Source organism: Fukomys damarensis, unplaced genomic scaffold (assembly GCF_012274545.1).
Source record: "Fukomys damarensis isolate Sample0158 unplaced genomic scaffold, DMR_v1.0_HiC HiC_scaffold_34, whole genome shotgun sequence".
NCBI classification, from domain to species: domain Eukaryota; kingdom Metazoa; phylum Chordata; class Mammalia; order Rodentia; family Bathyergidae; genus Fukomys; species Fukomys damarensis.
This window is the reverse complement of record NW_022900946.1, coordinates 6,455,233-6,481,621: the sequence shown is the minus strand read 5'-3', so window position 1 is coordinate 6,481,621 and position 26,389 is coordinate 6,455,233. Positions and strand designations below refer to the sequence as shown.

At 47.9% G+C, this 26,389-nt stretch overlaps 1 protein-coding gene across 1 annotated transcript in view; it reads left to right on the top strand.

Annotated features, from left to right (window-relative positions):
* Positions 1-3,211: 3,211 nt before the first annotated feature.
* The window catches only part of Vwa3a (von Willebrand factor A domain containing 3A), a 45,932-nt gene continuing 22,754 nt past the window's right edge, over positions 3,212-26,389 (top strand). The window contains exons 1-15 of the mRNA XM_019207395.2: positions 3,212-3,269; positions 5,478-5,598; positions 9,328-9,452; positions 9,547-9,624; positions 11,689-11,743; positions 16,108-16,206; positions 17,259-17,365; positions 20,742-20,867; positions 21,523-21,631; positions 21,833-21,898; positions 23,555-23,680; positions 24,262-24,397; positions 24,504-24,607; positions 25,169-25,249; positions 26,008-26,102. Of these exons, the coding sequence (XP_019062940.2) occupies positions 3,250-3,269; positions 5,478-5,598; positions 9,328-9,452; positions 9,547-9,624; positions 11,689-11,743; positions 16,108-16,206; positions 17,259-17,365; positions 20,742-20,867; positions 21,523-21,631; positions 21,833-21,898; positions 23,555-23,680; positions 24,262-24,397; positions 24,504-24,607; positions 25,169-25,249; positions 26,008-26,102 (1,448 nt within the window). The 5' untranslated portion in view covers positions 3,212-3,249. The remainder of the gene's footprint in view (positions 3,270-5,477; positions 5,599-9,327; positions 9,453-9,546; positions 9,625-11,688; positions 11,744-16,107; positions 16,207-17,258; positions 17,366-20,741; positions 20,868-21,522; positions 21,632-21,832; positions 21,899-23,554; positions 23,681-24,261; positions 24,398-24,503; positions 24,608-25,168; positions 25,250-26,007; positions 26,103-26,389) is intronic.

Below are 26,389 nucleotides of genomic sequence, written 5' to 3'. Positions count from 1 at the left end.
GATGTTTTCAGCGTTGAGTTTTATTTCTTCTTAAGATACTGAAACTGTGTACACAGGGAGTGAGGGAAGTGTGGCCCTCGTGTCTCAGAAAACTATCAATGAGAATGGATGTTATGTTTTTAGCAAACAACCCAGGTGTTCTGATGGGCACCTGGGGGTAGAGACCACTGGAAACCTGCAGTGTGTTAAGAGACCCGAGGGCAGTGGTATCGAGCCCATGGCACTGCTTGGAATCTTGAAAGTTCCAGAAGACTCACCGTCACTGCCCTGGGGAGTCTAAAGAGTCGCAGGCTCTGCTGTCTTTCTTCCCTTCTTAGCACCAGAAGGTGGCAGGCTCCGGGGCTCTGCTGGTCTAAACCATAGTTTTCTGCTGACCCAGAGGTTCTAAAAATAGAAAAGAGCCCCAGATTCCGCTTTCAGGCTTTTGTGAGGGTGGAGAAAATCAGAGAGATGGGGAAGAGGTTGTTATCAGCCCGCAGTAGTAACTTCTTCCCTGGGATGAGCGAGGTTTTGCTTTCCCTGCCCCAAGCTGCAGTGGTGCGGTCTGTTACCTTGGAGACCGGCTAACACTTCCCTGTGGGGCACGATTCACTGTGGAGTTCCTGGGAAGAGCTGGAAGCAACTACAGGTTGAAACGAGGAAGAGCTGGGCCCTGGTACCAAGGCCTTCTCCCAAAGATAGAGAAATAAAAGAGCAAATGCAAGTTAAGGTAAGTGTCGGGTTGATGGGGGAGCGGGGGATGCTAAGCTCTGATTGAGAAAGACTTGGGGGGCTCTCAAGCATCAGCTCCCCGGTGCCAAGCACTGTACTTGGCCCTGGGGGTGTGCAGTAGAGGAGAAAGTAATGGGGCTGCTAGGGAGATCCCATGAGTCAGGGAGGGGACATCGAGGAGGACGTCCAGAGGGTTTCCACGTGGGGTCTGGGGGCAGCGATCTGGGTTCAGAGATCAGGCAGAAGGTGCAAAGGGGGTTCCTAGAAGAAACACTTGGGAAGAAGGGGTATGCAGTAGGACGGTGAATGTAAGTAGGAGTTGCCAGGGGCCAGAGAAGGGTAGCGATGAGGAGAGCCCAGAAAGGAATGGATCTTGGCCGAAAGACAGGCTTTGGGAAGAAGATCCACGGTGACTCCCAGAGCACGGAGCAGCCGTGACAGGGCTGCAAACCCAGCAACGGGAACGGCTCTGCGTATTGGGAAAGTCATTCTGGTAACATGGACTCGGTGTGCGCGAGACTACGGGTAGTTCTCCAGGTTAAAATACAAACTTTGGGGATGGTTTTATCCTGGATAAAGACTTAGGACAATCCTAGATCTAGCTATTAACAAACCAACAGCTTAGCTTTCTTTTACCCAGTAATCAGAGCTCCCTCCACTACTTTGACCAAAATGTCATCTGCGGTGGTCAATTGGCTGTTTTCTTCCTCTCTCTAACTACTCCCCAGGACAGTGCGGGCCACCTTCACCTAAACTCCAAACGTGCTTAGCTTGGGACGAAGCGGGCAGGCAGCATCTAGATAGAGGGTCAGACGTGACACACGCTGAGGAGAACACTGCAGGCAAGTAGAGGGAGTGCTGGTTGAGCTAGGTGCTCGAACACAGCTTATCTGATCAGGTTTCCTAAGAGAAAAAGCCTAGGGGTTAGAGCTGCATCCCTTTTGTCTCTCTGTGTGCAGTACCACCTCTCTGGTCGCTCAAGTCCACTCTGCAAGTATTCAGGAAGGAATGACGGCTTACGTGTCTTTTGCTGAAGTTCTTAAGATGTAACACATTTCTGGTGACATTCTACATTTCTGTAGTCCTTTCACAATCTCACTTTCATTTGGTCCTCTCGGCAACGGAGTTGAAATATGCAGAGCAGTTCCTGTTCTCCCCTTTCTACCGCAAATGAAGAAACCCCAAGGTCCAACGCTCTTTCTAGCGCACTGCATTGTTTGGTAGTTTTGTGTAGTTCAAGCTCTCCTTCAGTTCACACAAGTCACCCCAGAACCCAGTTGTGCAGGCCTCAGGATTCTTAAAACAAATGACTAGTCCATCCCTGAAAAGAGGGCGCTAAGCCACTACTGGGGGTGGGCAGTGTTCACCAGGCTTTTCTATGTCCACGGTCCTGCCCTAAGAGTCTCCAGGAGAGCTGATTGAAGTAAGCCAGTGTTGACTTTCACTCTCTCTCTCCTCTTCCCTTCTCCTCTCCTCTCTTCTCCTTTCCTTTCCTTTCCTCTTTGTTTCTTTCTTTCTTGTTTTTAGATCTTGCCACATCATCCTGGCACTTCCCAGAAAACAGAGCATCCTCTGAATAAAAGATTACAGACCCAAAAGAAAGAGCAAGTTGCAGAACCATCATCATTAGACTGTTTATGATTTCATAAAAGAACACAGTAAATTAATGTTTCAGCTTCAACCTTGTTCAGTTTCTCACTTGCTGTGTTTGCCAGGGTATTTTTTTTTTTTTATTTTAAGTAACAGAGACCTAAATGAGCCAGCTTATGCAGAAAGGTAGGGAACTATAAAGAACAGGGTATCACATGGAACCACGAGCAGAAAATTAGTCAGTTCTTATAAGTACCTGGAATAAATAATCATAAATTCAAGAACTAAGGCAGATTCTCAAGAACACAGTATTAATGTTTCAGCTTCAACCTTGTTCAGTTTCTCACTTGCTGTGTTTGCCAGGGTATTTTTTTTTTTATTACAAGTAACAGAGACCTAAATGAGCCAGCTTATGCAGAAAGGTAGGGAACTATAAAGAACAGGGTATCACATGGAACCACGAGCAGAAAATTAGTCAGTTCTTATAAGTACCTGGAATAAATAATCATAAATTCAAGAACTAAGGCAGATTCTCAACCTCCTACTTTCCCCCCTCAAAATATTTATTGTCTTCCAGTCCTTGCTTTCACTTAACTTACAACTTAACAAACCATGCCATGTCTCTAAAATCTAATGAATACTAATTAATATAAAATTCCAACTTTAAATTCTCTAAATGAGAGGAGCACAGTTCTGTAAAAGTCTGTATAAAACAAAGAAACCTGAGCCAGAACAGAATGTGGAAAAAAATTTCTGGAATAAGTGACATTTGAACTGAAACACCAAAAATGAAATAAGTAGTGTGCCGGGAAGGGAAAAGAATGTTCCAGAACAAAGACAGCAAGCACATGAAAGGTCATGTGGCCAAAGAAATTCTAGAATGCTCCAGAATCATTGTGGGACACAGCAGTGAAGGGCAGTGGTGAGGTTGAAAGTCTTCAAAGGTGCATGGGCAACAGCCAAACCAGGTGGGGCCCAGAATGTCATTTTAAGGATCTTAGTCTTCTAGCAATAAAAGGAAGACTTTTAACAGTTTCAAGCAAGAAGGCAAAGATGAGTGTAACATTGGATTTGTTTTCTAAAATGGGAGCACTGAGGGGTACAGGAAGCCAATTAGAGTCTACTGCAGTTGTCTATGACAGAAATGACAAAGACCTGGATTAGAGAAATGTCAGTGGAGATGAAAATGGAGAGATTTGAGAAAGGTAAAATGAACAAGGTTGGATGATGGGTAACAGGAATGAGCATCAAGAATAATTCCTAGATTTTTCAGTAGAGAAATGAAACATTTTTGTTTGTTTATTTTGCTAAGCTAGAGAAAGAAGATAGGTTTGTAGTAAATGTCACGAGTTCAGTCTTGGACATGTTGAGTTTGAGGTACCCCCTGTAGAAATATCCAATGCCAATAAATACCCAGGTCTGGAGTCAGAGGAAGAGGTCTAGGTTCTTGACACACAAGTGTATAAGTTGGAAGATGAAGCTTGGACACAGGCAAAACTGGCTAGGAAGAGAAGAGACACGAGAAAAGAACAGTGCACACTGTTAGCCTGAGAGACACCGAGCTATCATGCCCGGAGACGGATAAACCAGAGAAGGAGCAGGCAGGAGGGAGAAAAGCCACCAAGAAAGATCCCAGGGAGACCAAGGCAGGGGAATGGCCGTTCACTTTGCTTTTCTTATATTCTTTTCCTGTGCCTGAATGTACATGGTAGCTCTGTAGCTCTTAATTTCAAACACACAGAGAGACGATCTCATCAATCCAGCTTAGATACATGTCTACCACTGATTCGATAAGCCGTGACTTGTTGGGCTCACCACCTCAATGCAGATGCAGTTCTCAGAGAAAAGAACTCAGCCTCATCTCAAAATATTCCATCCTCCTCTTCCCTCTTTTTAAAATCCCTACAAGCTGGCCAAACAGTTCTCAGTTGGTTCTTCAGGTATGCCAAACTCTCTCTCATGTTCGGGTCTTCACAGCTGCTGTTCCCTCTGACAACCTCAGCCTTCGCCATACTTTTTTTGAAACAGCCTCGTTTTGTGGTGTGTATTGGCCTTGAGCTCACTATGTAGCCCAGGCTGGCCTCAGACTTGCAGTGATCCTCCTGCCTCAGCCTCCCAAGGGTTGAGATTACAAGCGTGCACTGCTACATCTGGATCTTCACCATACCCTTAACAGGGCCTCCTTTTCATCCTTCATGAAGGTCTGATTTCAGAAGAGACCTTCCCTGATCACCTCACCTATGCTCAGTAGATCTTTCCCTGGTGACTTCCTATCATATGGTACCATACCAATACCATACTCTACCATACTTCTCTGCCTTCGGAGCACCTGCCACAGTCTGTAAACATTTTAATATCAGTCTTCCCCTCTAGAATGTCGCTTCTGCAAGGACAAGGACACTGTCTTAATCATCCTCACTAGGGACAGTTTTGCTCCTTAGGGGACATTTGGCAATAGCTAGAGAGATTTGTGGTTGTTGCAATGAAGTGCAGTAGTTGCTGTTGGCATCAAGCAGGTAAGGCCAGAGATGCTACTAAACATTCTAGAATACACAGGACATCCTGCCCACAGTTACCCACCCCCAAATGCCCGAATGTGCCAAGCTCTAGAAACCCTTGTTAATTTATTCACCATTATATGCTCAGTGCCAAACACGATGCCTTATATCTAGCAGATGATCAGTAAATATTTGTTGTATTAAAGAAGAGTTAAGCCTAACAAATCCCTCAACACCATTGTCTCTCTGTCCTCTTGTATTCTTTTCCTCTTTGGGAAAATAAGTGTGGAGTATTTTAATGGTTACACAAACTAGTCCTGTGTCTTTCACGGTCAAGATACATGTTTCTGAAAAATCTTTGGAAAGCATGATTCTCTTAATTTTGCAACTGAAAATGGAAGCAACTACATTTTGCTTATAGGAATTGAGAGGATATGGTCATTGTCACATCTTCCATTTGCCCGAGGGCTTTCACGGTCTAACTGTAAAGAGTGCAATGGCTCGTGACACTGGAGTCCATATTTTACCAGGGCTCTGTAGGCTCCCTCTCAGTTTCCTGCAAAGAAATAAAATGCTGCTGAAGTTCTTTTAGAAACGAGGGGAAAGAGAGGAGACCCTGGTAGTGTAGACTCAATTTCCAGAGCAGTGGCATTGATCAAATTGCTTTGTGTTTTTTAGCATGAAGAGAAACACTGACAAACATCAGCAGCAACTGAACCAGAAGGATATGAATGCACTTGGCCAAAATCCAGACAATGGATTACTGGGTACTCATGTCAACCAGACACAGGACTCACTGGTAAAACCACAGTGCTTTCACTGAGTACTTTTGCGTAAAGATCATACACTGGGAATGCAGAATATATTAAATTCTGGCTATTTCTTTCTTCACATAGAATTCATGAATAAAAAAGATTAATTAATCATTCATCCCTAATCTCCTGTCTTTAGAAATGAAGGCTCTCTAGGTTATCTACAGAAAATTTATAGCCTACTTGGCCACCTCATTAAATATTTAGGAAGATGGTAAGATTCTGGTCGTGTCATTAAAACCTAAAGTCTGAGGCATTTAATTTAAGTCTAAGTCTAAATTTTTCCTTCCTGAGATTTGTTTTTCTTTTATGATTCCCTAAAATCAAACCCTAGAAATCTGTTTCAGGTATTGCTGTTGGAATGAGACGTTTATGGCAGGAAAGCCAACCTGTAGAATAACCAGCCTGTGGTTTTAGCCTGACTCTTGATATGTAAATGAGCTTTCCTCTCAAGAGGACTGAATTCGTTCTACCTTGAAAACAATGGCCATCACTTGTTGTAAGGGGCAAGGCAGGCCCATAATCATTTCTGAATCTACTCTCAAATTTAAATATGTTACCTTTGAAATGATAATCAGTCAAAAATGATACAGTTATTATGCTGGCAATTAAACAATCAGAAAGATAATCATGTCTGACTTTTCAGGAGTTTAATTAAAAGGAAATGAGGAAAGGTCGATAGGTTTTTTTTAGATTCTGAAGAAATCTTTCAATGGCTCCAAATGCTGATGACATGGGTCTTTATTTCATCTAATGTTATATTAAAATACATGACTCACCGGGTGTACAAAGGACCACTCTTACATTATCAGCCACAAATGGGGCCTCCTTTTTCTCAGAAATAGAGCTCTGTGGAAAAAAAGGAGAGGACTGCCCATCACAAAGCTGTTTTCCCTTCTGAGGAAAGCACCTGCTTTAGTATAAAGACAGCAGGGTCTACAGTCATAATCAATAATGCGGTTAATAGTTCTTCAAATATGAGTAATGTACAATCCACGTACACATCTGCACAGAAATAAAAGTATTCTTGTCCTAAAACATGAAAGATTTCCAATGCAAGGAAAGTGAGTTCTGCAATGCTTCGTGCTAACCAGGGAGATCGAGTCCCGAAAGATGAAAAGAGCGACATCTAGTGGCACGTGATGCAGAACGGAATTTGCAAGCGTTGCACTCGGAGGATGATTTTAGACCTTGCATTTCAAAGACAGGACTTTCAGTAGCGTGACTCACATAAGAAGAGCTATCTTGCCAGTCCTTTTCTTTCTTTCATGGGAATAATCACAGTTTGGTGCTAATTTAGAGGGACCGTGTAGTCTTAGGGTTACAAACCGACTGGAGATTAACAGCTTGGAACAGAATCCCCACTTCATCTCTAGCTGCCTGACCTTAGGCCAAGGACTAAAGTTCTCTGTGCCTCCATTTCCCTGTCAATAAAATAGGGTTATAAAGATGGAAGCTACTTTGTAGAATTGAATGAGTTAAGATAGGGAAAGTGTTGAATATATAGTAAAGGCTATTTCAGTGTTTGCTATAATTCTGAATGGTTTTTTAATACTTCTTTAACACTTGATAATTTCCTTTTGAAGGGGTGGTGGGGACAGAGCCGGTGTGCAGGCTGATATACTACTGACCTGGGATATGGTAGCAGAATCCTTTTATTATCTTTGCTTTATGGTGACCTGTTTATGACCAAACCTGAGTGGGAAATAATCGTTGTGGGGAGCTGTTTGTGCAGAAACTTACCTTCTACACCACAGTTTGCAACGTTGTTTCCTAGAAAGGAAGAAGCTTCTGTGTGGCAAGGCTCACACGGAGACTCCTTGTGTGCCGCAAGCCTGTCCTCTGCTCCCCCTCTCTCCCTCCTCTGGTTCCTCCTTCTGTGTCCTCTGTGCCACGCGGAGTAACTCATCCAGCTGCAGCAGAGTTTCTGACTCTTCGCCCACCAGTCATTCACTATAGCAAAAACCCCGACATACACGAGCCCAAAGAAAACCCGCTTAGGCTTCAGGCTGGTACCAGGTGGCATCGTTGAGTCTGCACCCAGCCCCCAGGGGCCCAGCGGTGCTCAGGCTCATCCCAGAGGCATCAGACTCGCAGCCTGACTGATCTGGACTCCACGCCTTAGAGGAGCGAGAGCAACCCACAGGGCCCTCCGTGCCACACCAATGGCAGCAGTCGCGCTGGAAGGCATTGTAGCGTCTTCTCGTGTCCCATCTCCCCCTTCCAGCACATGGCTGCAGCTCTGGTCTTCATTCACCCAGACCCTCCCTGCCTCCACGCCTCTGCCTGGAAGGTGCATTTCCTTCCTGTGCACAGGGCCAGCTCCTTCATCTCCAGGGCTTGGCTCCGAGAGACTTCCTCTCACCCACTCCTCCACCTAAGAGGCCTCCGCGTCTCCACCCCATTATTTTCTCTCAGCTTGCCCTACTCTGTTTTCTTTTCTTTCTGTCTTTCTTTTTTTTTTTGTACCACGGATCGAACTCAGGACCTTGTGCTTAGGAGCCAGGCAGCGGAACCACTGAGCTGAATCCCGGGCCCCCATTTTCTTAATAGAATGATTCCTTTCTGAAAGCGCTTTCATTTCTTGTTGGCTATCCATCCAGCCACACTAGAAGGCAAGCTCCAAGAAAGCAAGAACAGCTTTTATCTTAGTCACACAGTAGCCCTGGCACCAGCATGGGGCTAGGACAGTCACTCATAGTAGTGACTCAGAAATGCCCAGGAAAAAGGAAGGAAGAGATGTGATTGCAACAAGGCAGACCCAGAGTCTCACGTCAAGGCTCTGTACATTCCAGCTTCCAGAAAGCCTTTCCAACGTTGAGTATGGGTTCTGCGTGAATGGTCTCAGCTCCACCACCAAGATGTCTCTGCACATCCTGGGCTTAGGACTGTATAAGTGGCACAGGTGTCACCAGGTGCGGGCTGAGAGCCACCGTCTACTCCGAGGCCGGAGTCCTGTGGTAGCCGGGAGGTTCTTGCTCCTCACATTCAGCCACTGCTCCCAGTACTGAAGGCTGGAATGGCCAGAATAACCTCATTCCTTCTCCTGCCAGTTGGCCAGCACTTGTGTGTTGAGGATCCCTTAGGTGATAGGAAACAGAAGTCACCTGAAAAGATACAGAGAAAACAACTGTGGAGATGAGCAAAGACCGTCCACGTGTGAGCCAGCTGGTCCTTTGTTCAGAGCTCACTCCAGCACGGAGAAAAAGAGAGTAAGATTTTGGGTGTGCCCTGACCGGCAGTGGTTGGAGGAGGCTCATGAGAAGCAGGCATCTTATGGGATCAGTTTGGAGGATGTATTTGGCTTTCTCCAGTTGGTCCAGAGTTTAGAGACAAAGGAAATAGGGAAACTAACAGTCACTGAGCGAATCCTAATTATCCTGGGCCAATTGCCACTGTCACATTGAGTTCCACTGTCCTACTGTGATATTGTGCGGCCGTGGTACGTTTGTATATTCAGCCTCAAGGCAGGGCAAGGTGAGTAACCACTGAATGGTCTGGCCACACACTGGAGGTAAGGAGCGGGGAACAGGTGGTGTTTCCAAGGCAACTGATCCACAGCACAGGCCTCCATGGCAAGTATTTCCTCGGCGAGAACTTCAGACACCTTTAGGTGGGATCTGCCTGAGTTGCAATCTTCAGGAACCTGGCAGAGGGACCCAAGGGCATCCTAACTTCCCACAGTTTCTGGTCTGATTCTGGCTTCTCTCTTACAGAAGCTGCAGGGAAGTGAGATTCAGTCTTCAGCATCGGAAGACTGTGAAGACTGGCTTTCAACTCACAGTTTAAAGTTTGAGAAACTCACTTTGGCTGACCTGATAAGCCAGGGCACAGCTGTGCTGTAAGTCTGAAACCATTCCTTTCTCTCCCCAGGGCTGTAGTGACACAGCCAGGCCCTGGGCCTGAGGCCCCTTAATAAGATTTTGCTTTTTCAGGGAGGAGGGCAGCAGTGTCACACAGGAAATGCATTTCTCCACTCAGACCATCTGCCACTTTGAATCAAAGCTTTCTGAGTAAGTATGTTTCCCAATGTCCTCCCACACCCAGAGTGCCTAATTTCCCAGCTGAAAGCAATTGTGCTTAAACATTAAGGGTGGAACCTTAAGTAGGTCTCCCCACCTCTTTGTCCTTTTCTCAGATTAGAAGGTTGGACAAGATCAGTGCCTTTCAGCTTTTTAAAATCCATGGTTCAGCCAGCAGCACTCTGGAAGGCCGAGGCAGGAGGATCGAGACTAAGTTTAGTGACTTAGTGAGAGCCTGTCTAAAATTTAAGGTGTGTGTGGGGGTGATAGGGTGTAGCCCAGTGGGAAGGCCTGGATTCGATCCTCAGTACTGAAAAAAAGTCATCATCCTTCTGGTTGAAACCTAAAACCTCACAGCTGCATTGAGGCCTAAAAGTGGCAACTCCCAACATCACACTGGTTAGGTCCTTACCTTTGCAAAAGTATGTCAGAGATGTGCACACATCTCACTCCTAAGCTGAGTTCAATAGCACAAGTATATGTGCATACACTCGCACACTTGCACACACACATGCACACACGCATCTCTCTGGATAGTCAGTAGAAAGGATGGTTTTTTACGATTACATTCCAGCGATGGCAATCCGTGATCCATAATTACTATTTGCCTTCGGTTTCTGGAAAGGCTATGATAATAATTAGCAGCTAATATTTATTCACATGTCAGAAATTCTGCTAAGGACTGCATGCATATCTTATTTGACCCTTAAAAAACCCAGAAAACTGTATTACTCTCCAGCCAGTTAACCAAAACTCAATTGCTAAATGATTATTCGCAGAATGACTAACCTATTCATTTATTAGTTAACTAACTCACTAATTAGTCTAGGACTTGAACCCAGAGCTTCACACTGATCTGCATCCCCAGGCCTTTTTTAAATTTTGAGACAAGGTCTTCCTCAGTCACTGGGCTGGGCTCAGCCTTGTGATCCTCCTGCTTTAGGCTCCCAGGGTTCTGGGGTTATAGCTGTGTATCATCACACCTGACTCGATTTGCCAAGTTAACCAAAATACTTTAGCAATTTTATATTTAACCCTAAATTCTATAATCATTTTTACTGTGTTGAGAGGTTGAACCTGTTTTAAAGAATTCTGCGATATTTTAGTTGCTTGGCTTTAATCGTGAATCCAGCATTCTAAGGCTTTTGCAAATCTGTTCAGCCAGCTGGCCATTTGGCAGGCTGATTTTCAGAGAGTCGGCTTTCGGTAAATTGACTTCTGACCGTTTGACTTGGATAGAGCCTTGTTACTACCGGTTGGCTGAAGATGAGTTGCTGGGACTCGGGGAGGTTCACACACCCGCTGTAAGTGCAGAGCTGCTACACAGCGGAAGTGGACCTCGAATACAAGATGTCCCTTTATGAAACGCATCCTCTAGCTCTGTGTTCGCATTCACACATCCCTTGTGCTCTCACCCACTGCTCCTAGCCTCAGGATTTTACATCTCTAGGCCCCAAACCCTGTTGTCCTCAGTGGGGACTAGTCAGTTAAATTCCAGTGACCAGGTCCTTACCTTGAGCACCTGTCGTGTGCTCCTGTCCCACCGGCCACTGGAATGGTGTGTTTGCTTTGCAGTAAGGGGAGTTCAAGACATTATTACCTGGCTAATTTTAGACATTAATATTTTTGTTCAACAATCCATCAAGAAACTGCTGCCGAACAGTCTTGGTACTCAGTTTCTAGGAGACAAGGGACCGTTCCACCTCAGCAGACCCAGATTTAAGCAAATGCAAGAGTGTCTTCTTACCTCCTCCTGAGCATGCACCCAGCCTCCATCCCTGCCCTCACTTTGCAGCTCACTCTGCCCCCGCCAACCCTGGTCATCACTGAGATTCAGCCCATCACCAGCACAGCAGCACCTGCACTCAGTCCCTTGTGCAATGTCCTTGGCACTTGATGTGGTGTCCTAACTCATATCTGGACAGTGGTTAGTTTTCTGTCTAGATTTTGCCTTCTATTTTCCCCAAACCTTAGATATATTGAAAAACATCCCATCCACACCTTCCGCGTGTGTCTCTGCTGCTTAGTGATGAAGTCTTTCCGGTGTCTTGACAGAGTTGTTGAACGCTATCAACAGAGAATTCAGTGGCTCACGGAAAACAGCAAGAAGGTAACAGGCGTGGATTTGGTTCTTCGCCCCCTTTCACTCACTCTGTCTGCAATAATTAGAACCCTTCTGTTGTGACCCGGATGTGATGGTGCAGACCTGCAGCCCTAACTACTTGAGAGGCCAGAGCAGAAGAATTGAAAGTTTGAGGCGCCAACCTGGGCAGCGTAGTGACTTAGTGAGACACTGTCTCCCAATTTTTTTAAGAAGGGTACTCAGCGGTAAAGTACCCCACCTTCAGTCCCCAGCACCATGCTCAAAACAAAGCAAAACAAAACAAAACAAACAACAACCAAAAAACCCTTTGGGCTGCAAATGATAGATCTTCAACTTAGACTGATTTAAACTAAAAAAGAAATCTTTACCCTACATAAACGAAACCCCCGGAAACAACTATATCCAGGTGTTCTTGGTCTCTGGGCTCTGCTTTTCTCTGGTTTGGTTTTATTCTGAGGACAGATCTCCCCAGGCTTAGGAAGATGGTCGCCAGCAACTCCAAACTCACACGTCACCAATCTAGGCAGATGCAATTGAAAGCGACCTCCTTTCTTATTCCCTCTACATTTCCCAGATCCGGGGATTGCCTCTCATTAGACTAATTCGGACCAACACCATAACCAAGAGATGAAATACACTAATGTGCCAGGCTGGGATCTGTGTTTTTTCCTGGGAAAATACAGGGCGTGGAGGATATAGGGGGAACTGCATAGCACCTCCCACCCCGATATCATGGAGCGAGGAAGGAGACAGACGGTGGCATATGGAAAACTGAGTGCTCTTTCCAGAAGAGGAAATGGGTCCTGGGCAGGTGAGAGCCTCAGTTGTCCACCAGGCCACTTAACCTCAGGCCCATAGTAAGATTTATGATTAAGGCTGATCATCTGGACGTAACTTTTCTTGAAAGATTAATTTAAACATTTTCCTCAGACTAAGGGTAGAAGAATGATCATGGGCAAATTAACCTTTGATTGGCTTTCTTATTTGTTTTCGCTTATTTTCCTCCAACTGATAATCTTCTGGCTCTCTATTTGCTTACACGCTTAGGTACAGTCCTCAACTCTTGTTTGAAAGGCAGATGCTGGGGTTTGTGCCCCCTTGTCCAAAGCCACTCTCTCCTAAGACCCACCAGAGACAGCACTGTGCTAAGGCTGACTTAGCAGGCAGCAGTTGGTTCAGACCCGGAACCATCTTCCCTTGCTCAGATGGTCTGCAGATGTATTTCTCCAGTCTCTTCTGTTTGTCTATGATAACGCGGTCCAAAAGGACCTCAGAGGCACAGAATCCTCACCATGGAGAAATATCAGCTCGCACTGCCCTCCCATCGCACCTGTCCTGGCACCTTTGGCAAAGTGGGGTTGGTAGTTTCTTCTCCCCCACCTTCTCAGAGCTGCAGAGGAGCCATGAGATGAGCCCAGGTTGATCCCCAGAGAAGTGGTCACCAGCTAATCAGCTCGCAAGGCTCTAGCTATTGAGGCAGCCTGGACGGATGAAAGAACTTCACTGGTCCCGGGTCCTGCTCTTCTCTGTCAGGAAGGCTGTGGTCAAGTGACCTTGCTTTTCTGGTGTCTGTGCATCAGGCCCAAACTAAACACAACCATGTTGGTTCTACCATCTGAAATATTTTTCGTTTTGGTTGCTAAGATTTAAAAATCCTGCTCTTCCCTTTTTATGTCTGCTTTCAGACTGTTCTTAAAAGATGAAAGGCCAGGCACGGTAGAACACAGCTGTAATCCCAGCACTTGGTAGGCTGAGGCAGGAGGATCACGAGAGTTCGAGGCCATCCTGGGCTACATAATGAGTTCAAGGCCAGCTTGAACTGTGTAGTTCAAGACCCTCTCTTGAGAGAGCTGTGACCCTCTCTCAAAAACAAACAAGCAAACAAAAATAGATGAGAATGTCAGGTATCGCTGGGCTTCAACTCCTCTTAGGTACTTGACCGCTTATTCTATGGGATATATTTCTAGAATTTTAATTGCTAGGTTTAAGGGAATGTATGTTTTTAATAAGAAGATTGTGAAACTCTACTGGTAGCTTTTTGTATTTTAAATGACTAGAACTGGCTTAAATTTTAGCTTCTCTGGCCTCTGTGGGTTGGCAATGTTTCAGAAAGCCACATGCTTCATTTGGATCATGAATTCAACAAATATTTATTGGCTGATCACTGTACATCAAGCACAGTTCTAGGATGGAGGCTCAAACAGGACCAGTGCAAAGGTCCTGCCTTCCTGGAGCTACCATGCAGTGGGAAGGATAATCAACAAATAAATTAACAAGTCGTATACAAAATTGCTTATTGATTGTGCTGTAGAGTTCAACTGAAGGAGGGCTACTTACACAGGATGGTCAAGGAAACCACTGTGAGGAAGAGAAGCTTGACACCTAAAGGGAATGAAGGAATGAGTCATGCCAAGGCTGAGGGGAGAATATCCCAGGCAGAGGACATAGCATATGCAAAGGTCCTGAGACAGGAACAAGCATGATGTGTCCCAGAGGCAACAGGCAGGCCCATGTAGCAAGCAAAGAGGGAGTCAGGTATGGTGCATTCCTGTAATCCCAGAACTCAGGAGGCTGAGGCAGGAGGTTTGCCATGAGTTCAAGTCCAGCCTGAACTATGTAGCAAGACCTTGAAGAAAAGAAAGAAAGGAAGGAAGGAGGGAAACGAAGGAACAAAGGAAGAAAGAAATGAAATTAAGTTCAGAGGGAGGAATGTGGAGAGTGGAGGAGATGAATTTGCATAGGCAAATCAGGGAGAGCCATATTCTGTTTGAACACTTTGCTAAATGAGAGCTGTATTCTAAAGAGTAAAACATTATGCAGAGGCCTGACATACTCTGATGGGTTTTTTCACTCTGGTCTCTGCGTAAATGGACCACGGAGAGGAAAGGAGGAAGCAGGGAGACCAGGCCAGGTGAGAATGGTGGTGGCTCAGACGCAGGTGCTGCTGTGGCTGGGATGAGAAATGGCGGACCTCAAGGCACAGGGTGAAGGCTGAGCTGGCAGGATGTGCTGACAGCCCAGACGGGGTGGAGCCAGAGTCCCTGGGCCGGTGCGGATTGCCATTTACTGAGGTAGGAAAGGCAGAGAGAGGAGCAGAGAAAGGCAGAGATGGCGAGGCGGGGCGGGGGAGCAGAAGGCGTTGTCTGGAACACAAGATGTTGGGGTTTGCATCTCGAATGTCCTCCAGAGGACTCGTGAGTGCAGATGTGGGCTGTGGGAAGTGACTGGATCCTGGAGGCATGCGTTAGTCCATGGTGTGTTCAGAGCCCAGAGTGCTATGAGGAGGTGACTGCGGGGACATAGCTCCCTCCCCAGGTCCCCCGTGTGCTCTTCTCCTCAGCTGCCATGATGAGAGCATAATTCCTGCAGCGCACGCCTCTCCCGCGCTGCCGCTGCCTTGGAGCAGCCCACCAGGGACTGAAACTGAGCCAAAATAAACTCTCCTTTACGTTGTGGGGACCGGGTGCTTTGTCCCAGCAACCCAGACAGTGACTGAGACGGATAAAGTCTGAAGGACTCGCCAGACATTGGGACAGAGGTGTGGAGCGGCTGCTGAGCGTGTCTGGAGTCCCCGGAGAGGGCTGCCTCCTGCGGAGGGACCTAAATGATCCCTGACCGTGAGCTCTGCCTCGAGATGGCAGTGAGAGCAGAACAGTGACATCTGGGTACTTTGAGGGAGTCGCAGGTGGTGCTGGCACCTAGTTGGGTGATGTTATTCGATCACCAGGAGAGGAGAGGGTACTTCGTAAGATATAGACTCTAATCGGTGATTCCAGGGTGGGACCTGGGTGACAGGAATGGCGACCGTTCCCGGGACGCTCTGATGTGTACACTTGGGCACAAGGCAGAGGCACTGTCCCGCAGAGGAGATGAAGATGGACAGGCCAGTGGGTGAAGAGAACACTGAAAGCCAAGGGCACTAAATGTTTCAACTTGCCAAATTCTTAATTCACAGTCGAACTCTGTCATCTGCTACTCGGGGTTCAAGAAGATTGAGAGCTAGGGTTTGATCTCGAGTTTGGTAAGAGAGAGGGAATTGCTCACATTGGTGAGTGTGGCTTCGGAGGAGGAGGAGCAAGGGAGAGCCTAACGTGAGGGTCCGCAAAATGGGAGGCAAGGACACGAGCCAGGTTTTCCATAATAGGTGTGCGTTACTCTGTGAAAGGGAGACAAAATACTAAGGAGAAAGAACTTTTCGGAATAGGCTGCTGCTGTGACCTGGACTAGACGGCTCCGGGAGCAGGAGTCCTGGCGTTGAGTTTGGCTTTTCCCCTCTGGGCCTTCTGTTGAGATGAGGGTCGGCCCACCCCTGTGTCCCACAGGGCTGCTCTGTGGGGCTCAGGTGCTCCCACGGTCCTCTTTGATTTTAGGCATTTGGCCTCATCCGGGGGACCAGAGTGGCTGTCCTCATCGATGTGTCCGAGGTCGGCAGTGGCCCTGGGATGGAAGAATTCCAAAGCGACTTCTCGGTGAGTCTCTTGGACACATGAAATACCCGGAGCCACCCGCTTGCTGCACTTGCTAACTGGCTTTGTTTACAGCAGATGCAAAATCATTCACACTTAATTAGCACCTGCAGCAGAGAGGAATATGTGGGATTCTGTGAAAACACCTGCCACACACACACACACACACACACACACACACACACACACACACGTCATTTTGAGTCGCACTGTGAACTACTATTCTCACCACAGCAGTGCCTCTCAGCTGGGTAGCTGGGTTCCACCTCGGGAGGCCCTGGCTTCCTGGAGAGAGGATGCAGGCACGGTGTGCAGTTGGGGGCTGATCCATTCTCTTTTTTTTCCACATCCGAAATAGAAAAGCTCAGAGCTCTGGAGTCAGATGGCTGGAGTCGGTCCCCAGCCCCTACTCCACCTCTGGGCTGTGGAACTGAACCTCTGTGCATTAGCTCCCTCCTGGGAGATGGAGAGGAGAACCATGGCTGGCTCGCAGGGTTCCCTTCAGGATGAAAAGAGTTTGTGGGAATAAAATGCTCAGCACCGAGTATGGCATGGAGAGGGACCTCTGTAATCTCTACGGAGTGAGGTGGAGCAGGTATTTTTACGGAGGTCCCTAGGGTTTGGGATGGGGACCATGGCAGCAATAGGCCCTCAGATTTCATAAAGGTTTGCAGGCTTGGATGTGACCAGCCGCCCAGTTTTTCCTCTGCTCAGGTCTCACTGAGGGTCAGGGGACAGGGTCAGTGCAAGTTCTCGGGGCACAAAGGGTCCCCGGGTGGGGGTCAGCTGCCACGGCAAGACTCTTGCTGGTGGCGGGCAGGTGACCTTGCTAGCTGGCCAGGAAAGAGGCTGGAGCTTCCGCTCCTGTTGGATTCCTGTCAGCTGCTGCTTAGCGCATTGAAAGCACTCATGCTTCTTCCTGCTTCTCCCTCCTGGACTCGTGCCTTGGAGAGAACCCACCGCCCCCGACTCTGCCCTCCCTGCCACACCTCAGCCAGGTCCAGCTACAGCGTCCAGGGCACTCATTTCATACCTACGACCCTTTCGTCCAGCAGAGCCTGGTTGACGAGCAGCTGAGCCTCAAGGAGAAGCTGTACGTCCTGTCCTTCGGCACCAGCATCAGGCGCCTCTGGCCAGGCCCCGAGGAAGTCACAACCTCCAGGTGAGTGGCCACCTGCCTCCTCCAGGCCACCTACTTCTCCATCTTCCGCCCTGAGCCAGTGTCTTCATGAATGTTTGAGGTGAAAACCCAGCACCCAAAGTGACGACAAAGTGACAATGCACAAAAGCGGAAACACAGGCAGCCAGTGATTTTTGGAAAGATATGTACCCCATGAGCAGTCCACTAAATGAAAGATAAGACACCATTTTCTATCCAGCAAACTAGCAAAGATAGTCTATTATGAAAATAATCCATAGCAAACTCAGAGTTCTGAGTTTGATCCCTGGTACCAAGAAAAAAAGAAAATAAACCATGTTTTAAAAATTCAGACAGTATGAAATGATAAATAATAGTGAATGACTGTCCCTCTCACTCCAGTCTCCTCACCTCCTAGTTTAATTTAGTTTACAAATAGTATCCAACCCTGCTGGCTTGAGGTTTATTTTATTTTTATTTTTATTGTTCCATTTTGTTTTTGAGAAGGGTTTCACTGAGGTTCAGGCTGGCCTTGAACTTCACCCCAGGATGGCCTCAAACTCATGGCAGTCCTCCTGCCTCAGCCTCCCAAGTGCTGGGAATAGTTTAGTTTAGCTTAGTTTGAGATGGGACTCTCATTATGTTGCCCAAGCTGATCTCAAACTCAAGGGATCAGGCCAGGGGTTTAGCTCAGTGGTTCCACCACCTACCTCGCAAGTGCAAGGGCCCGAATTCGATCCCCACTACCCCCCCAAAAAAAAATCAAGCTCAAGGGATCAAGCAGTCTGCCCATCTCAGCCTCCTTGATAGCTGGAGCTCCAGACACATACCCTTGTACTTGGCTACCAATTACAGTTCCTTGTCTCTATTTCCACAGTCTGCACATACATGCGTCTGTCTTTCCACGGTACCCTGATTTAAACATAAGGCAGTAGCATGTAGCACCATTCTGCACTTTGGCTTTTCCACCCAGTCTTGACTACCAGTCCTTATCAGGGCACACGGCTCTACTTCACCTGCGATGGCTGGCGTAGTGTTCCACTGCATAGATGTCCTTTATTTGGGGGAATTCTACCTTTGGGGGATTTGTATGATGGGAAGGAGGTATATAAGAGTTCTTACTTGAGCCAGAATATAAAAATTTCTTTTTTGTTAAGAGAATTCCTTGGTCACCCACCATGTGTTAGGTACCGTGCATGATGGATTTAATGTCTCTAGCCACCACATGGAATAGGATTATGATCCCCATTTTGCAGATGAGGACACTTGGATTTAGGGAATGTACCCAGAGTAAGAGCCTGAGTTGGACCGCAAGCTCAGATGAGATCCCAGGAAAAATGTCGAGCTTTAATTCCTGAGCTTAGATTGCCAGCACTGCCTGTGAGAAGGAGATCTTGCACATAGAGAAAATACCACCTGAGTCATGTTACTATTATTTATTTACTCTGTGCTACCTGCACTACTATGAATTTTTCTTTAGATCAACTTATTTATTATGGAAGGACCTTTTCTATCTGTACGATAACAGAGAAGCCCCTAGCCACTTGGCGCTTGCCGTAATTAGAAAGTAGCCATAACAATAAGCCCAATGAAGGGCCGGGGATTTAGCTCAGCGGTTCGGTGGCCTGCCTTGCAAAAGCAAGGACCCGAGTTCAATCTCTGGTACCCAAAATAAAAAAAAAGTACAATGAAGGCAAAACAGTGCTAGTAATTCCAGCTGGGAACCTACTGACTGGAGAGGCGTTAGCTCTGGGGCTTTTTTCTCTGATCCAGGAGATTCCGGGCAGGGAGTGCAGCTCCACAGGAGGGCGCTTACCTTGTGTGCACAGAGCTCTGGGCCCCATGCCCAGCACTGTGGGGTTGTGGAATGTATAAAAAGGCAACTTAACATGTTAAATAATAAAAGACAGACTTATTTGCACCAACCTGAGATTCTTCTTCTTCTTCTTCTTGAGATTCTTCTTCTTCTTTTTCTCTTTTGCACAGCTGGGGACAGAACCCAGGGCCTCGTGCATGCTAGGCAAGTACTCTACCACTGAGCTATATTCTCAGCTTGAGGTTCACTTTTTCTCAGGCTGAAAGAGACATGGGGAGAGCGGAACTGTTCCTCTAGTGCCACGTGAGGCAGTTAGCCATTTCCCTCACTACGGGTGTGCATCCCGGCTCCCGTAGAACATAGCCACACAGCCATGGCACCATCTCTTGGAGCTGTCTTAGTTAGAGGCTAAGTCCATGCTTCCTGCTAAGGCTGGCCTTCTGGGAGAGCTGCATGGGGCGTGTTGCGAAGGAGGCCTTCACCCCCAAACTCTCAAATCCCAGAGGCACCAAAGCACGGGTTCCACAGTCAGTCCTGCTTGGAAATCTTGGTCTTACCAATTGCTTGCAGTATCGCCTAGGATAAGTCGTAACTCTGAGTCTCAGTTTCCTCATATATAAAGTGGGAATAAAAGTACCCACCTCAGAGAGTATGATTAGGTTTAAATGAGCTAATATTTGCCCTGGGCCTGATGCCTAGAAAAAGGCCTGTACAGTCCTGGGCTGTATAACACTTTGTTGAACAGGGGGCTATATATCTCATGTGGTCTCATAAGAGCATAAAGGTGCTGAGGACTTCTTGTCACCTAGTGACAGCGTAGCTATGGTAACATCAGAATACCACACCGTTACTCATGCTGGTGTGGACAAACCTACTGTACTGCAGTTGGGTGTAAGTAGAGCTTGTACACTTCTATACAGTACACAACACTTGGTAATGAAAATAATTTTTTAGTGGTCTTGAAATTGAATCCAGGGCCTTTACATTGAGCTATGTCCTCATTCTTTCTCAATTTTTTTTAATTTTGAGACAGGATCTTACTAAGTTCCTCACACTGGGCTCAAACTTGTGATCCTCCTGCCTCAGTCTTCCAGAGTGCTGAGATTACAGGTGTAGGTGTATGCTGCTGAATCCATCTGATAATAAATTGTCTTATTGGTTCATGTATTTACTATGTTACCTTTTGTTTTTTAGGTGCTGGAACTAGAATTCAGGGCCTCACACATGCTAAGCAAGCGCTCTGCCACCAACCTGCACCAGTTGCCCCTATATTATGCTTTGTGCTGATATTTTAGAGAATACTACTTCTACTTACATGAAAAGAAGTTTACTGTAAACAGTGAGACTGTGTTACAGCAGCAGCAGGCTCATCTCTTGAGAGTTTGCTCAAACTTGATTTAATTCACTGTTGTTTTGTAGCCCATAGCCCACACTAGGAGGACGCACAAGTCCAGGTCTGTAGTAGGCTACGCCACCTCGGTCTGTGTAAGGTACACCATGACATTCACCCCTCATTGAAACTGCCGAAAAGAAAAGCGTTTCCCAGAAGTGTGCTCGTTGGTAATCGTTTCTGTCTCCTTCCAGCCTACAGGAACTCAAGCTCTGGGTAAAGAAACTGCAGCCTGAAGGAGGCAGCAATTTACTACAAGCCCTGAAGCAAGTCTTCACTCTACAAGGCCTGGACTCCCTGGTGACCATAATGAGAAGCTGGTAGGTCTGCTTTCCCAAGTGGGTAACAGATTTGATGAAAAGGGTTGAAGAACTAAAGCATTGTTTGAGAAAAGGTCACCAAGCCTGGCTCTTCACAAATACTTGAGAGAAGTATGGTATTCACCAGCTGCTCGTCCACACGCAGGGCAGGCAGGCCAGGCCTGCCAGGCCCGCCATCCACCCAACTCTGTTGTTTTGTTTTGTTTTTTGTTTTGGGGACGGGATCTCACTACATAGTTCAAGCTGGCCTCAAACTCACAATACAGCCCAGGCTGGCCTTGAATTTGCCCCGATTTTCTTGCCTTGGCCTCTGAGTGCTGGGGATCTCAGGCGTGCGCTCCTGGTCCTGCATCTTACACAGGTGGCTTGAGATAGAAGCAGTTGATTAGAGAGTTGATTGAGTAGTCGAGGCCAGGTGTGGTGCACACATCTGTATTCGCAGCGCTCGGGAGGTGGAGGGGCAGGAGGATTTCCATGAGTTCGAGGCCAGTGTGGGCCACATAGTGAACTCAAAGCCAGCCTGAAGTGTGTGGTGAGACCCTGTCTCAAAAAAAGCATGAGTAGATGTTCCCTGGGAATTATCGCTTGGTCTTCAGTGTTTTCAAAGTGCAGACCTGACTGGCTCACCTCTCTTCTGCTGTTTCCCCTCGCCCAGCCCAGACCAGCCCTCTGAAATTCTGTCAGACTATATTCAGCAGTCTACAGTGGGAAGCAGCTTCGTCACCCACCACATCACCTACCAGTGTGGCGATCAGGTGCCTGCCGTGAGTATCTGAGATGCTGCAAAGCTCTGTGGGATTTGGTGACAGTGACCTGGGCTAGGCCTGGACAGGACGCCCATATGTGAGCAGAGCACTTCTGTACCCACCTCTCCCACTGGCGAAATAGGAGACATGGGAGGGATGGAAGGCTTGTGAGTCTCGGTGTGGACCTGGCCAGCGATGACCCCGTCATTGTCCCCGCAGGCTGTCCTGAAGAACCTTGCGGAAGCCCTCGGGGGGCACTACCACTGCTACAGCCCCGAGACAGAGGTGAGCCCGCTGCCAACTTACTGCCCTCCACGGGTGTGCGGGGAGCCTGGGCCAGCGCAGGCAGCACACCGCGTGCTCCCTCGGCCCGTGCTCAGTGAGTTTACACAGGTGAAATTGGGTTAAAAGGAGTACACAGGAAGGATGGGGACCACGCAAAACCACAAGCGCTCCTGTGGTCAGCACGTGTGCCAAGCTGATTGAATGCTTATGAATCTGTAGCCCTTTCCCAGCTTGGCTTGGAATCTCCCGTCACTGTCCAGCTGGTACCGGTACAGCCCGGCCTGCCTCTTCTCCCACCGCAGCACTGAGTCTGAAGCAACAGCCTCTATCCTCTCTCCTAAACAGACCCCTGCCGCTGCAAGGGACACAGGCAAGCGCTTGTGTCTCAGCAGGGTGTTCCGATATCAGTCTTTTTCACGCTGAAAAATCAGGATCAGGCAGCGCCCTTTCCTGACAACCTCATTGCCTAGACTGTGTAAGTGTATAGGCCACAGGGACTAGGAAAGTGAAGAAAAGGAGTGAAACTGGTTGGCTTAAGAAATACTTCATCTTGCTGGCCGTGGTGGCGCACACCTGTGACCCCAGCACTTGGGAGCCTGAGGCAGGAGGATCTTGAGTTCAGGGCCAGCCTGGGCTACCTGGACTATGGAGCAAGACTGTCCAAATAAACAAACAACAACAATAACCAATGACTACTTTATCTTAAAGCCTGTCTCTCTTATCTGTTATCTATCAATGTTATTCTCTTGATGCAGAGATGAGTAAAGAAAAAATTACCACAGGCTTTAAGTGGAGTAAAATAGCGCCAGCGTTACCAGGTCTGGTGATTTTTCAAAAAGAGTCAGAAATATGGATTATTTTCTATCTTTAAAAAAATTGAGGTGAAATTTGTATAAATGAAGTGAATGGCCTTAAACAGCTCGGTGGCGTTTAGTACCTTCACAGTGTCACACAACCACCATCGATGTAGTTCCAAACAGTCTCATTCCCCAAGCCCTCTCCTGGTGCTCTACCCGCCTGTTCCCTGCCTGTGGATTCACCTGCTCTGGACATTTCATATACATGGAGTCCTGCACCTTTTGTGTCTGGCTTCTGCATACAGCCTGATGTTTTCAAAGTTCATTCCTATTGCAGCAGGTGGCAGTGCTTCATTCTGTTTTGTTTTGTTTTGGGTACCGGGGATCAGACTCAGGAGCTTGTGCTTTCAAGGCAGGTGCAGCAACGCTGAGCTAAATCCCCTGCCCCATGCTTTTCCTTTTTTTTTTTCAGTACTGTAAATTGAACCTGGGGTCTTTGTACCCCCCCGCTTTTTGAGGCAGGGTCTCACTAAGTTACTGAGTTGCCCAGGCTGGGCTTGAAGTTGGGATCCTCCTGCCTCAGCCTCCCAGAGTGCTTGGATTACCACCATTCCAGACTTCCTTTGTGATTTTAAAGTCAGAACATCCTTCAGGTGTTAAAAGTGCTGCAGGCCAGGTCAAAGCGCCAGGTAACGTGGCACAGGCTGTATCTAGCATGGGGACCCAAGTTTGCCCTCTCTGGTCTAAACACATTTCCCCTCGGCTTTGGGAGCTGACTTGACTGCTTTTCCTTTCCTGCCTTGGCCACTGCTGGTAGCCAAGTGACCTCCAGAGGGCTGATGACTCTGCTCATCCCCAGCTCTACACCAGTCGGGATGTGGATGAGCTCCTGGCAGAACTGCAGAAGGCCGAGGACCTGCTGAGCCGCGTGAGAGCCCTGCGCCAGAGCAGCCCCTGTGAGGAGCTGGCCCGTGTGATGCAGGAAGTAGGTGGGGCTGGCTGTTTGACGTGTGGGGCCTGCCTTTCTCTGCGCTGCTTACACACTGGCTGTGACTTAGCCGCGCAGAGCCTCGGTTTCTTGCTTCCCGACTGTGGGTGAGGAGAGACAGGGCTAACGCAGGTCTCCCTGAGTGATTCGGTGTGGAAATCAGTTCTTAGCTTCCCAAAGCCCTTAGCCCACAGGGGGACGCCGCTGTTAGCTTGGAGTCTGTGGTGAGGATAGGGAGGCAGTCAGGAAGGGGGCAGGTGAAAGAGGGAGCAAGTGAGGGGGGACAGCTCCCTGTCCCTGGGAGTTCCAGAGATCTGCAGAGAAGGGCTGAGGAAGCTGGAGGAGAAAGGCAGAACTGCCTGCAGTACTCCAGGTAATGTTTTCAGGGGCTCCCGTAGGGGACTGGGCCAGTGGAGGAAATTAAAACGCTCCAGCTCCAAAATGATCATTTTATTTATCTGTTTATTTTGGTACCGGGGATTGAACTCAGGACCTTGTGCTTGCGAGGCAGGCATGGCACCACTGAGCTAAATCCCTGGCCCATGACCATGTAATTAGATTTTTCTAATTTCATTTAGATTGCCACAGGGTATACAAAAGGATCGCTCACAAGTCTCTTGCCTAAACCCCCAAAGCATGACACTCCTCTCACTCTTGAGTTCCCAAACCTGGAAAAGACTTCTGCAGAATGGCTAAAGGTCAATGGCCTAAAAGGTAAATCTCCAAAGAGATCAGAGTCCAGGGCACACATGACTGACCACAAGGCTTAGACCCTTGAGGGCTTCCTGGGCAGCACCTCAAACTCCATTATTTTTTTCAGCCAAGAAATTAAGCCTTTATCAGGTTCTGGCACCCAATGCGTTCTCTCCTGTAGAAGAATTTGTGCCTATTCTCCAGAAAACAGTATCATCAACTATCCACGAGGTAACCCGGACTTCAAGTACTCTGCTCCCCGCTGCGGTTCCCATCTGCTTGTTTATTCACGCAGAGTCAGGCCTGAGGCTTTTGTACCCAGGTGCTAGAATGCTGTCATTCTGCCACAGAGGGCGGGTGTGGCCCTGTGCCCAATGACATGTCTAGTATGCACAGGGCCTGCCTGGATTCAGCCCCGATCCCAGATAATAATAATAATAATAACAACGGCCATGGCCATTATGTTTTAAGATCTCTGGCCCTGTGCAGTGTTACCCAGTCCCTCCCATAATGTCCTAATGGCTCAGAATAACCTTCCAAGGTACAGCCTGGCAGGCTGGCAGGCTGGCAGGCAGGGCTCACCGGGTGGTGGTGATTCCAGCCCCTGCTCAGGCTACCACTCACAGGTGAATTGGTGGTATGTGTGCAAGTAGATAGAGTAATCCAGCCCAGATGGGCGCAGAGCCTGTTTTCCTGCCTATTTTGATTTATTTAGAGTCCAGTCCTCTAATTTCAATTCTTTCTCATGTGTGCTCGTCCTCACCTGTCCCCCTCTGGCCCACCTGAGTGCAGAAGGCAATGGTACAGTTCGAGTGGCACGACGGGACGGTGAAAAATGTCCATGTGGATCCACCCTTGCTCTCCGAATACCAGGTCAGCGATGAGTCCACCAGTCAGAGTATGTGTTACACCACACGGTGTGGTGGCGCACACCTGTAATCCCAGGGCCCGGGGACTGAGGCGGGCGGAGTGCTGTGAGCTCGAGGCCACCCTGGGCGACATAGTGAGTTCAAGAACTGTATTGGAAGAACCTGTCTCAAAAAAACAAAAAATAGGATGTTTGGGAAGATGTCATGGGCTGTGAAGATACCAAGCCATTGATTTAACTTTGTAGGTGGTAAAGAGAGAATGGCTATGTGCCTCACCTAGACACTGCCCCAAGCAGGGATCTGGGTGCCCCAAAACAAGAGTCTTTAATCTTCCGGGGCAAGATCTACTTCCTCCCCCATTTAGCACAATGAAATATAGTGGACCTTCGAGTTACAACCGGCCTGACATACGAACAACTTGGGTTAATGAGGTTCATGGAAGAGTCATCTGCCTCTTGCTATCTATAGCGCTACCCAGGTAAACATCCAGATCTCAGCTGTCTTGACTTAGTTACAACCAGCCCTCGGGAACCAATTGAGTTCACAAGTCAAGGGTCCACTGTATTTCAGTTCTTCCTGTCCTACTCTTGTGGAAGACTTTCCTGTGACTTAGTAGAATATTCACACTGCCTGGATACCCAGAGGCTTGGCCCACCATTTCCAGAGCCGGCTGGCATGTAGAGTGCTCTTCTCCTCCCCAGGATCTCGTCCTTGTCCACCTTTGAGTGGTCTCATGGGGCCATGCTTTCCGTGCTTTCACAGAAACAGCTCAGCAGAGCCATGCGGATGTACGAGAGGCGGGTCGAGTGGCTCTCCCTGGCCAGCAGAAGGATCTGGGGCACCATCTGCGAAAAGAGGTACCTTCTGATAGCTGTCTTTAGGCATGGCTGGATCCAGAGGTCCCCCGTGTCAGGAATCTCTCTTAGCCCTGCCTTCTGTCTGTAGGCTTTGGGCTTTGTTTGTGGGAAGGTTTTCCCTGCCGGGTGTCCGAAGCTCCAGAGTTGCACTCTACCAGTTTAGCACACCCAGTGCGCGGGCATCACCCACCCATGGGCCGTTCACTGTGGCCAGGGAGGATGAGGCTTGGAGAAGAGTCATCCTCACCCACCTCGAATGGACTGATAGAGGAAAAGTGTTTCCAGAA